Source organism: Suricata suricatta, chromosome 7, assembly GCF_006229205.1.
Source record: "Suricata suricatta isolate VVHF042 chromosome 7, meerkat_22Aug2017_6uvM2_HiC, whole genome shotgun sequence".
NCBI lineage: Eukaryota > Metazoa > Chordata > Mammalia > Carnivora > Herpestidae > Suricata > Suricata suricatta.
In genome coordinates this window covers 107,856,337-107,869,322 of record NC_043706.1, presented here as the reverse complement: position 1 = coordinate 107,869,322, position 12,986 = coordinate 107,856,337, and the positions used below count along the sequence as shown (strand labels likewise).

General features: G+C 44.2%; 1 protein-coding gene across 5 annotated transcripts in view; it reads right to left on the bottom strand.

Moving 5' to 3' along the window:
• The window catches only part of TPD52L1 (TPD52 like 1), a 102,368-nt gene extending 98,860 nt beyond the window's left edge, over positions 1-3,508 (bottom strand). For 4 of the 5 annotated variants that reach the window (XM_029944314.1, XM_029944315.1, XM_029944316.1 and 1 more), the window contains exon 1: positions 3,295-3,508. In XM_029944314.1, the coding sequence (XP_029800174.1) occupies positions 3,295-3,313 (19 nt within the window). In that variant the 5' untranslated portion in view covers positions 3,314-3,508. Of the gene's footprint in view, positions 1-2,608; positions 2,630-3,294 lie in introns of those variants that run through there. The other variant, XM_029944317.1, reaches the window with a different exon arrangement.
• Positions 3,509-12,986: the final 9,478 nt, after the last annotated feature.

Below are 12,986 nucleotides of genomic sequence, written 5' to 3'. Positions count from 1 at the left end.
CATTAACCTGAATAGCCACAAACATTAAGTGGACAGAAAACTTTCCTTTTAACTTACAGAAACTAGGAAAGATAAAAACAGAGTAATTTCCTAAAGAAATGAAATATTGAATGGTACTTTAATATGGCAGGAATTTTTATTTCAAAGGATTGCCATATGTCTCATGAAAATGCTACATTCCTAACCAATAATATATCAATTTTCTTAATGCAAAATTCTCTAGTACCAGGAAAGCAACTAGGAATGCTGGTGTCCTGTGGGCTTGCCACTCCGCACTGCTCTCCGGCTTCTTCTCCTTGAGTCTCTCTACACATAATCCCACCTCTGTTTTCTTTGGTTCTGTCAATTTTCTCAGAAAGGCTTCTTGTTTTGCTGGAAGTAACCTATTGTCTCATAAAGTCAAAGAATGTTATTTGCAGAATTTCACTGATGGAAAAGTTTCTAAAACCTGCCACTGCATTTATTACGCTATGTGTACAAACGTTTCCTGCGCCCAGTAGTCTCCTAGAAAGCACAAGGGAAGATCTCACTGGCAATGTCTACTTAATCTCACTCAAGTTTGCTCGTTTCTAGAGCAAGAGGCAAAAAGATAAGCCATCCCCACTCCAGATAATTTTAAAATAAACTGTGCTGATGACAGAGACTTGCACTTGGGAAGCCATAGGAGTCTCTTAGAATCTGAGGGGGCAATTCATTTGGCCAGAAACATGTGTCAAGTGGAAAGAAGATTTTCCCGTTCATATAGACTGTAAACATTTTGTGAAAAGTATTCTTAAGGAACTTAACATGTCTGCTGCTTAAACGACCTGAGAATGAAGAACTGGGGAAATGAGGATTTAAGAGGCAAATATCATCACCTGGTTGTAAAAGTGTAACGTCAGCGTCATCCTTGATACCACCATCCTGCATACCCATTCCAAGTTATTTGACTTTTTTCTTCCTGAGCATGCCTCACATCTGTTCACTTTTCTCCTCGCTGACGATCACCTTACTCCAAATCTCCCCAGGGCAACTTCACGAGCCCTAGAACTTGGTCTCCCTACCCACTCCTGAGGGGAAGGACTGAGTGGCAAAGGGGGCAGCGGAGAGATAAACAGGGGCTTCAGTTTTATTTTTCCTCTACAAGTAGCAGGCTTTGAGTGGGAATGGGACACTCACTGCACGCACTCTGCGACTCACTGCCTGCCTGATGGGACAAGGAATTTACTGGTTTCCTCTCTGGAGAACAGGAACTACCTCGTGGGCGAAGAAGTGAGTCAACAACTGTAAAGCACGAAGAACAGACACACACAGTAAACGATCTCCACTATTTTGTTGATCACCTACTAGGACTAACGACGTTCAGGCTCTCAGTTGGCGCTCCGTGGCCCTCTTTTATATCAACCCAGAGGCAATTTTACAGTTTATTTAACAACCATCAGGGGCGCCTGGGTGGCTCAGTAGATTTAAGCTTCCGACTTCAGCTCAGGTCATGATCTTATGGTTCGTGGGTTCTGGCCCCAGTCTGGCTCTGTGCTGACAGCTAGCTCAGAGCCTGGAGCCTGTTTCAGATTCTGTGTCTTCCTCTCTCTGACCCTCCCCTGCTCATGCTGTCTCTCTCTCAAAATAAAATAAAAACTTTTAAAAAAATTTAAAAAACTATCAGTTGAATGTCTGTCACTTCCTCTACTATAAATTTCATGAAGCAAAACTCAAGTCTGTGTTTGCTCCCCTAGCACGGTACTTGGCAAAAGGAAAGCACTGGAATATTTCAGTACCTCCCACAGGTAAAGCAAACCAATGACACCAGGTTAGCTGTCTTCAGAATTCAGATGAATGTTTCTTACCTGCTGTAGTTTTTCTCCAAATCTCGGTGAATAATAGAATTACCTGGGGAGCTTTCAAACATACCCATACTCGGGCCCAGAGATTCCAATTCGACTGATTTGGGAGAGGCCAGAATTTAAGACTGCTAATAATTCTAACCTGCAAGGCAGACTGGGAAGCTCCAGCGTTGTGCCCACCTGCTTCAGCTCAGGAGCAAGGCCTCCAACCCAACCCCTGCTTTTGAATTCGACAAACAACTCCTACCCTTGGCTGAATTCTCCTTTCCAATTTAGATAATGGGGGGGGGGGGGGGGGTTAGGAATACTGGAAGCAGCCGCTTTATGGGCAGGCTCTTGGCTGATGGAACAAACCAGGATGGTTCGTGCTGTTCAGACTATTGTAATCCTGGCAGCAAACCTGTTGGGTGGCACCAAGCCGCTGCACCCACCAAGTGGCTCTCTTTCAGGACGCTTCCGCCCTGCAAGGGCGAGCGCATAGGGTCCTGAAATTCTTTCTCTCCACCCCCACACCCCTTTTTTTAAAAAATGAGCTTTTATTTATTTGAAAAGCCAGCACAGACTTTCCTGCAGCGGGGGCAGAAAGGTAGTGACGATGGTCTTCAAGGCCGAGGAGAGCTGAACTCTGGATCCCTTTCCTTCTTGGCGTAGTTCCCAACGAGACTCCACAGTCAGGGTCCTTCCAGCCCGCCTCGAGCTCCACGGACGCCCACCCCTGCTCCTTTGCTCCTTTGCTCCTTTCTCCACGAATTCCCACTCTCCAGAATTCCAAACGGATTCCCTACCCCTGGTCCGAGTGTGATCCCAAGACACCAGGCGGCTCTCAGGTGACGCCGCCCCCGGCTCCTCTCCGCGGGCGCCGCCGGGGGCGGGGAGCGCGACCGCCAGACCGCGGCCAGGGACCCAGCGCGCCCAGGGAGGCGGAGGTGGCTCCCCGGCCCGGGAAATGCGGCCTCACGCATCTACCGGATCAGCGGGAGGGTAATGCGCTCCTGCCTGAGCAGCCAAGTCCCCGCGCAGCCGGGAGACCCGGGTCTCCACGGAGCCGCCACCCCGGCGCGCGCGGCTCTTCCCGAAGTTGGGACCGGACGCGAGCCACCGCTCCAAGCGGGAGGAGGCGCGCTTCCTCCCCGCTTCCCCCAGGGCGAGCGGAACGCCTGGCGGCTCCGCACCCCGCACAGCGGGTCCTTCGGGCACCCGCAACCGTCTGGGAAAAGAAATGGAGCACTCTGCGGGCTCATTTTCAGCGGAGGGACCTCTCCGTTTAGCATCTCCTTCACTGGCCTCAGGCTCACAGCAAATCCAGAGTTTGGGGAGCAGGGATTATCCCGCGGGCGCGGGTAGGAGCGGAGTCGCCGACCTGTGCAGAGAGCGCCCATCCGCTCTGTCCGAGAGCAAAGTTACCCCGTACCGTGCAAGCGCCTTTCTGCGCGGCGGAGCCCGACCCTCGGGGCGGCGGGCGAGCACTCACCTTGTGCCTGCGCCTCCATGGTGGCCGACCTCCGACTGCGCGCGCGGCGAGGCTCCGGGGCTTCCGGAGAGGCAGGCGGCGGTGTCCGAGCCCGGGACGCGGCTGGCCCCGCCGCCCGCGCCCTCCCCTCGCGCGCCTGTAGCGAGCGCTGCGTGGAAGGGGTGGGGACCCCGGGGCCGCCCCGCTCTGCCGCTCTCGTTAGCTCCGCCGGGTCCAGTCCGTCCACCTGGCCCGAGCACGCGGAGGAGGAGCCCTCCGCTGGGCGCCACCTGCTGACCGCGCTGCGCATCGCGCCGAGGGCGCCCACTCCCGGCTCAGGGCGCGTGCTCAGGCCCTACAAACAAATGCCTGACCCCGCATAAGTGGGCCCAGGAGCCCATTGTCCCCGGGCCAATCCCCAGGGAGAGGGGAGGCAGGGTGGGTGTACAATACTGAACCATAGCTCCTGGTGGAAATACGGAGTTTGGATCCTGTGACCCTCTGCACTCAAACATTTTTGGCAAACGATCAATTTTTTATGTGTGCTTCTGTTAAAGATACCTTAGTTTTGTATTGTCGACTCATTAATTTTGAGCTCAGGGCCATCATGACTATAGCTGATAACCTGAATGAAGTTTATTAAGCTTATTTAACTAAACAACACCTCATGGGGGGCATTTTAAATAGCGAAATCACCCCCCCCCCACACACACACAAGAAGTGGTGTATTTGTAGTCTGGGATAGGGCACTTGTTCAGAGTCTGAGAGACAAAACAAGGTAGAGCTTTGCCTTGTTTGACCTCAGCTGGAAAGGTATGCTGGGCCCACGTTGGGGGGGCTCCGCCCATGTCTGGAATGACCATGAAAGCCCTGCACTGATTTTGCTGTCACAAATTTTAGTAAGGAGGCAAACTTACAGATATAGAGTCTGCAAATAATGAGCATCAACTGTGTATATGTTTTGTAATTTGAAACCTATAGACCATTCCTGTAGGTTGACGAAGCAGTCACATTTTCAGAGAAAAGACTAGACCCTGACAGTTTCGTTCCAAGCTTGGCCTGGCAATGTGACTAGAGAGCATGATGGAGAAGAAATATCAGCTCATGGCTCACCTTCTCAGGTCTTTAGCCCTTGCAAATCTCTTTCTCTTCACATCCACACAATCTCCGTCTGTACAATGAAAGAGTGTTCATATCTGGTCTTGAATGGTTTACCATTATTTTTTTTCAGCGTTTTTTTTTCTCCCTTAAAATAGATATTAAAGTCTCTCAGAGTCATGTATGTGTCCTATATCAATATCCGCTCCCCCATTTCCCACCAAAAAGCCTTATACAAATTCATAGCTCAAAAAATATGTATTGAATAAGCAACTAACCAGTAGGTTCCATTTCATCCATGCTCAAGTTACTGTCAAAGTATAAACTAACAAACATTAATGGGGTCCTACATTTTTGCTTGAAATAAAGTGCACTCATGATTTCATGACACAGATATAAGCATGGCTACTCGGTTTTGTTATGTTAATATGTCCCTGGTTTATAATCATCAACATGAGAATGACTCTACAGAGCACTAAGCACTCAGCCTCTGATGATAGTGACCATGGATGCACAAAGTAATGAATCCGCACCCTGATTATATCACTTTCAGAGTCTATTCAGTCATTCCGGTCCTCTCTACCTTGGAAATTAAACACCAGGTTAGGGTTGACTTCTAGCTGTTGAAAGGAACTAAAAATAGTTAATGACTTTCCAGCTTGAGTCATTGAACCTTCATCCAAGTTGTGACTCATTTTTCTGATTTATAAAATTTTAAGCTACAACCCCCGTAATGTCTTTTTTCATTGTTTGTAATAATAAAATATTGATATTCATTCAAAAATATTTATTGTGTATATTCTTTGTGCCAGGGACTGTGCTAGAAGCTAAGGATACAAGCCAAGGACGTGATCCTTTTCCCCCAGGGAGTTCATGGTCTGGTGAGAAGGAAAGATAAACAGGCACTTTATAAAGCAATGTAGTATGCTAAGTGGTAGTGTGGTACGTGGTGAGCCTGAAACACAGAGGAAGCTCCCCTAACTCAGACCCCTGAGGAGACAAAGGAAGGTTTCTGTGAGGATGTTTGCCCCACCTGAGTCTTGAAGGATGAAAAAAATAACAGGGTATGTTGTGTTAGACCCCAAATAATGGTTTACCCAAGGGAGACTTTGATTTTTCTTTCCTTTTCCTTGTCGTTTATGATGGTGAATATCCTTAATTTCCTTAAAATTTAGTAAAATAGCCACCTAGACCCTCTTGGTCTTTATCTCTCATGGCTATTCCACCTGGAATACAATGGGTGGGTGTTCGATTAAATCGATGGATCCTGGTTTGTTCCTCCAGAACTGATCTTTCTGCTGATGCAGTGGAAATCTTAAATGTCCAATGGGAAGCTGTAGTCAACAGTCCTTGTATAACCAGTTCCAGGTCACTTGTTACATGAGGTGCTGAGGGTGCCTAGGGTAATGAAGAAGGAGTGAGAAAGGACAGATAAAGTCTACCACTCTTGCTCGTGAACCTGACTAATACATGGGCTTTGGCTCCACTTGAGCTTTACACTGAAAACTACTAGCTATGAAACCTGAAACAACTTTCTCAGTCTCTCTGTGCCTGAGCTTCTGCTCTTTGTGGCAGATGCTATATGAGGTTTAACTGCTATCTTCTTTCCCTCCTACCCTCGTGGCCACCTGTATTTCTAGAGCAGTGGTTCCCAGCCCTCTTACGCATCAGTGTCACACAAGGGGCTCCTAAACATTTCTGGTAGCTGGGCCTTGCTCCCCAGATATTCTGATTGTATTTATTTTTTTTAAAGCTTTCTCAATAATATCAATATGCTTCTAAGGTTGAGAATGAATGTTTTAGAAAATGTCCACAACAAAGATGAAAGGTACTAAATTCTTAGCTTTTAAATTTAAAAAATTGCCACCCAGTCAACAGAAAATAATAAAAGAAATGTTAGCAGACAGAGCAAGGGCTTTTTTTTTTTTTCCCTTCCCTGCTTCCAGGGGACTTGGGGAGAGAAGAGAAGTTTGATGGAGAGCTTAGACGTGGGTCTGTCTATATTGGTCTGTCTTACCTTTCCCTTCCCTACTCTCATCAGCATACAAGACTGCCCTTAACAGTCCTATGGGGGACTTGATGGCCTGATAGTTTTGAGAAATGTTGGGACAGAGTGGCTATGACTTTGAATTTCCAACCCTTTCAGGTGGAGTAGAAAATCATCTAGGAGTTCCCTTGAGTCCCATGTGGGATGTGGACCTCAGGGGAGAGCCAGCTAGTGAGCCACCATTTCCAGGAGGCTGGAGAAAGAGAGACTCCAAAAGGGAAGGAAGCAATTCAGCAAAGTCCCTTAGGAAGTTAGGAGGGCTGCCCTAAGGGCGAGGCAGGATCTGGATTTGAGCTCTCCCTACCAAGAGGACTGCTAGCATCACCCACATCATGCTACCAAGCAGGAGGACAGGAAACAGGGAGAGTTTGGTGAGGTATTGCTCAGAGAAAGAACCAGGACCGCCTTCTCCCCATCTGCACAAACTCCTCAGTCTTCAGGAGGTCTGGAATGTGGCTCCTATACAGTCCACTAGCCAGAGAGTTGGGTGTCGAAGTCATTGGAGATCAGTGGGCTGTGGTTTTCCAGGACCACTGAGGTAGGAAGCCAAGAAGTGAAATCAGAGGAGTGTGGCATGAGGCCATCAGTTAGGGGCCACGAGGACCCAGGGGAGCCTGAGTGTCTGTTGGTCTCATCTAATCAAGTATGGAGTCATTGGGTTTTATCTCGTCCCTCTCAATCCCCACCCCACACTTCACAACGGGGAGCTAGTATCTAAAGGAGAGGAGGGCAAACAAATCAGACCAGCTTTTTCTCTGTAACTCTCTCTCCCTCTCTCTCTCTGTCTCTCTGTCTCTCTGTCTGTCTGTCTGTCTGTCTCTCTCTCTCTCTCTCTCTCTCTCTCACACACACACACACACACACACACATACACACAAAGAGGGAGAAAAAGAGAGAGAAAGAGAGAGAGAGAGGAGAGAAAGGTTTTCCAAGCAGTCCTAAAAGAAGTGAGGTTTACTTTGAGACTGAGAAGAAGACTAAATCATATACCAACTTAAGACTGTTCTACAAACCACAACTAACCGAGATTAGTGAATCAGAACTGCTGCTTATAAAGGAGCCATTTCCAAGCCAGCTGAGGGAAAAGTAATTAGAAAAATTACAGGGCCTCCTTGGTAGCTAAGTCGGCTAAGCATGGACTTCAGCTCCGGTCATGATCTCAGAGTTCATGGGTGACTCATGAGTTTGAAACACATGTCAGATTTCACACTGACAGAGCAGAGGCTGCTTGGGATTCTCTGTCTCCCTCTCTCCCTGCTCCTCCTCAATTTACTCTCTTTCTCTCTCTCAAAAATAAACATTGAAAAAGTACAAATATTTCATGTTTATCCCTCAAAAACCTGAAAGCCCTCAATAAATTGGTTACACTATATAAAATTCTTTCCAAAAAAACATATTGGACACATTTTGTTTTTCCTAAGTTCCTCCAAAATTCCTAGACACAGTCCCTAGATCCATAAAATATTCATGAATGTTCAGAGGATTTAGAAGATAAAGATGCTTCTGCTTCATTATAAAGGGACATTATTGGGGCGCCTGGGTGGCTCAGTCGGTTGAGCCTCCGACTTCGGCTCAGGTCAGATCTCATCTTTGTGGGTTCGAGCCCCGCATCAGGCTCTGTGCTGACAGCTGGCTCAGAGCCTGGAGCCTGCTTCCGGCTCATGTTTCCTTCTCTCTCTCTGCCCCTCCCCCTCTCATGATCTGTCTCTCTCTGTATCAAAAATAAATAAAACATTAAAAAAAAAGTTTTAATAAAGGGACATTATTTAGTTGTACTCTCCAGTTCCTACACACATGAATACTAAAGGTTACTCCTTTTGACTTTAAACCGTAAAAATATAAAGTGACTTTTAAACAGCAACCTCTAAAATACATTAAAAATTGTTTTTGTCTTTTAAGATCTTAATGCAAGGGTTCTCAACCTTGGCCCTGTTGGCATGTTTTACTTGGCAGTTCTTTGCTGCGTTGTAGGACGTGCAGGAGGGCCCTTCGCCTCTCCACACCGGATGCCAGTAGCAGCTCCTCAGTGGTGACTATCAAAACCATGTCCAGACAATGCCAAGTTTCTCCTGGAGGGCAGATGAGAACCGTGGTTTTAACTCTCTCTTGAAGCTGCAGACTCATCATGAATAAAAATGATGACACTGTCATAAAGTGAGGCCCACAGTGTACGTATGTCCTCTGGGCTTCACCAGGGTCGAGATTTTTGCCCATCATTTCTACCTAGAAAGGTCTCTACCTAGGGATGTTTTGTCCCTTTCTGTTGTCATCAGTCATTCCTAATTTGCTGCCTAAAAAGAAGCATTGTCCAAGAAATGACTAAGAGGGGCCTTACCTTATTCCTAAAGAGAAAAGAGACGAGGAAGAGAAGGCAGAATGAATGATGTGGCTCTTGCTCTATAACCGTGCATGAGGAAAGTGCTGGAAGCCTTTTCTGTTTTCAAGGTTAAACCAATCCACATGGTTTTGCCCAAGGATACACTGGCCTTAGAGTGACAGTGCTCCTAGCCCCAACTCTTTTCCTGAGAGAAAAGAGAGAGGATTGGGAAGACATCTCATCTGTGGCTCTTCAGGTTGGAATGAGTCAATCAGACACAAGGAATCAGAGATGGTGGAAAGAATCTTTGCCCTGCATCAGTCATTTCATGGTTAGCATTTGATTTGCTTATGTTCCAGAACCTATAGTTTGCAAGATTAGCTTTTACAAGCTGCTAGCATTTCTTTTGTTTCTCTTTTGGCATCTTTTTCTGTTCAGTGTTTATTATGTTTCCTTTCAAAAATGCTCAAGTCTTTCAGTAGCACTAAGGAAAGAAAAAAAGGAGTGTATTGTCAATAGGGATAGACAGGGCAGGGGTGATGGAAACAAAAGAACTCCAAGAGAGAGGCACAAAGGGAGAGAGAGAAAGGACAAAGTCCTCTACCTGCAGTCAATTCCCTCACTCCTGGGTTTCCTCATTCTTTGGAGGAATTTTGACTATTTATTCAAAGGTTCGATTTCTTTACATCTTGTTGCTGATTAGAAAGCTCTTGTGAAAAGTGGCTGTGTTTCCAACCGCTGCCCTTGTCAGTTTGACCTCTCAATAAATGATCTCATAAAACAGAAACAGAAAGTCGGGTGTTAGCCAATTCTTTTTTTAGATACTTTTGGCTTCATTGTTTACAAGTGAAATTGAAAAATTAGAAAAAGGTTAAGTAAAACATCATAAAGACTGATAAGGTCCATAAGCATAGTGAAAGGAGCAGGAGTCTCGTTAATTTAGATAAACAGAGCCTACTTGATATCTTGATAGCACACACATCTTCTATCCACGGTCCAGGGATAGAGCACAAGCAACACTGCAAAAGGCATAAGACTGTTCCGTGGCCCTAACAGCTATTTTCCAAAACTTCAAAGTGATTTTCACACTCTGAGGTAATCTAAAGTGGATCTTAAATAAATATGAGACAATCCAGATTGATAATAGAAACTATCCTGTAGGTCAATAAAAGCCTACCTACATAAGCTGTGTCACATCAGCTTATGTCAAATTCAAGGACATGGCCTGTTGGGTATCGTTGTCTCAATTAAGACCCAATAGAAAGTTCTGCCAGGGATGTGAGCAAGCCAATAAAATTAATGTTTGGTTTTTCGATCTATAAAAATGAAAGAAAAAAACTTAATTTTTAACTTCAGAAACAGTATTATCCAACATTCCCACAAATTTGTGGAAGGAAAAAAATAAACCCATCATTAATAATTATTAAAAAGGATTATTTTGGGAGGACCTGGAGAGCTCAGTCAGTTGAGTGACTTCAATTCAGGTCACGATACACAGTTGGTGAGTTCGAGCCCTGCATGGGACTTGCTATTGTAGGTGCAGAGCCCAACTCAGATCCTATGTCCCCCTCCCTTTCTGCCTCTCCCCCACTCATGCTTTTTATCTCTCCCTCTCTCAAAATAAGGATCATTTTGAAATTGAAATCTTCTTTTTTTTAAATGATTATTTATTTTTGAAAGAGAGAGCACGAATGGGGGAGGAACAGAGAGAGAAGGAGACACAGAATCTGAAGCAGGCTCCAGGCTCTGAGCTGTCAACACAGAGCTCCACTCGGGGCTCGAACTCATGAACCATGAGATCATGACCTGAGCCAAAGTCAGTTGCTTAACTGCCTGAGTCACCCAGGTGTCCCTCAAAAATTCTTAAAAGCACTATAAACTTCAATTCTTCAAATATTCTAATATTTTATATTCTAATATTTAAAGTTTTATTTTTTAATGTTTATTTATTTTTGAGAGAAAGAGCACAAACAGGGGCTGGGCAGAGAGAGAGGGAGAACAGAATCCTCAGAATCTGAAGCAGTCTCTAGGCCCCCAGCTGTCAGCACAGAGCACCCTGTGGGACTCAAACCATTGAACCATAAGATCATCATAGCCTGAGCCAAAGTCTGACGCTTCATCGACTGAGCCACCCAGGTGCCCGCTTAATATTTAAACTTTTAAATGAAAGCCAGCAGGGAAAATGCACTTACAGAATTGTGCAGAGAAAAAGATTTTCATGAGACCTTCCTTAGAAGTTCTTGTTTTTTGGTGGTCAGTCCTCCTCACAAATAAGGGGAAATCTATTTCTCTAGAGAACTTTCCTGCAATAAGTTGATAAAGTAAGTCATATGGGAAAGATTAGTAAATCAAACACATCTCATGTAGTATTAAGTCATAACTAATTCAGGAATTATCTACATCTTACATTCACTAATTCCAATCACACACATTTAAAACTGTAAATTTTATTTTATTGCTCATGTATAAAAAGTTATAAGTAAATTTCAACACTTAGAAAAAATTGATTTATGCATAAAAATCATTTTTATTGTGAAAATTTGTAAAATAATTTTTAGTACCTCTTTTTTTTTTTTTTTTCTTGAGAGCAACAGAGTGCACAGCAGGGGAGAGGGGCAGAGGGAGAGATCGAATCTCAAGCAGGCTCAAGGCTTAGTGATGCTGAGCCAGACACAAGAGTTTGATCTCACTATCCTGGGGTCATGTCCTGAAACTAAATCACGAGTCAGAAACTCAGGGGCATCTGGGTGGCTCAGTGAGTTAAGTGTCCAACTTCAGCTCAGGTCATGATCTCACAGTTTGGGAGTTCAAGCCCCATGTTGGGCTCTGTGCTAACAGCTCAAAGCCTGGAGCCTGCTTCAGATTCCCGTATCTTCCTCTCTCTTTTCCCCGCCCCCCTTCAAAAAGAAGCATAAAAACATTTTTAAAAAGAAGAATCAGAAGCTCTAAAGACTGAGCCACCCAGCTGTCCCGGTTTTTAGTACACTTTTAAAAGTTCATCCTTACAACTAAAAAAAAACCTCCAAGAAATTTTATCGTTTTTATAGGTTCTGACTAAGAACTTGATTTCAATTCGTACATTATTTTTCACCTCATACATAAAAATTAATTCCATGAAAATTAAAATACCAATTTTTTTACCAAATATTTTTAAGCTGAGAAAAACCAGAAAAAATTTAAATGGCTATTCCATTAACTTTTGAAGTTTTCAAAATTTAGTAGTGAAAGAAATTAATTATGAGGAAAAAGATGAACATATTTGACTTCAAAAATTAAAACGTCTATCCATCAAAGTAACCAAAATTAGCAAATTGGAAATTAACAATAAGGACAAGAGGAAAAGGGATGAAACCTCTATACTCTAAAAGATCTGTATAGCTATAATCTTGATACCAAACTCAACAGGACACTCCTTGGAAAGAAAATTATGCAAAATTGTTACTATCAATGCAAAAGTTCTAAATAAAAGGAAGGCAAATAAAATTCACCGATGTAGTAAGCGTGTGGGTAATACCTTATGAATGAAGATTGAATCCAGGGATCCATAGAACATTGAACTTCAGAACTATAGTAATGAAACCAGGGGAGTACTGGCTAGCTTGTACTGGCTTGTGAGCTCTGACTGTCAAAGTTTCAGGAAATAGGAAAGGATGTTATTCAGGAAAAGAGAAAATGAATCAAGACGATAGGTCAGAATGTCGAATGGAATGAAAAACAAATGATGAATAGAAGAGGCAAAGCACAGTAAATATTGCAGTATAATATAATAGTAATGTCTGCAGGGTTTTAACATATATATGGAATTTTAAAAATTAAAAAAAATGTTTTTACTTATTTTGAAAGAGAGAGCAAGTGGGGTAGGGGCAAAGAGACAGGAGAGAGAGAATCCCAAGCAGGCTCCACACTGTTAGCTAGAGCCTGATGTGGGGCTCGAACTCAAACTGTGAGATCATGACCTGAGCCAAAATCAAGAGTCAGATGCTAAACCAACTGAGCCAACCAAATGGCCCATATGGAATTTTAAAATTCTGCACAATTGCATGTATGTCAGGAGTTTAAATGTTCTAAGTTTCTTACATTATCTGAGAAGAGAAGAAAATCACCATTTAACATTAGAATTTTAAACATCAAGGATGAATGACTTAGCTACCTGAAAATCTAGACAAATTGATATTAACCCAATAAGGCACCTGGGTGGCTCCATTGGTTAAGCGTCTGACTTGAGTGTAGGTCATGGTCTCGCCATCCCGA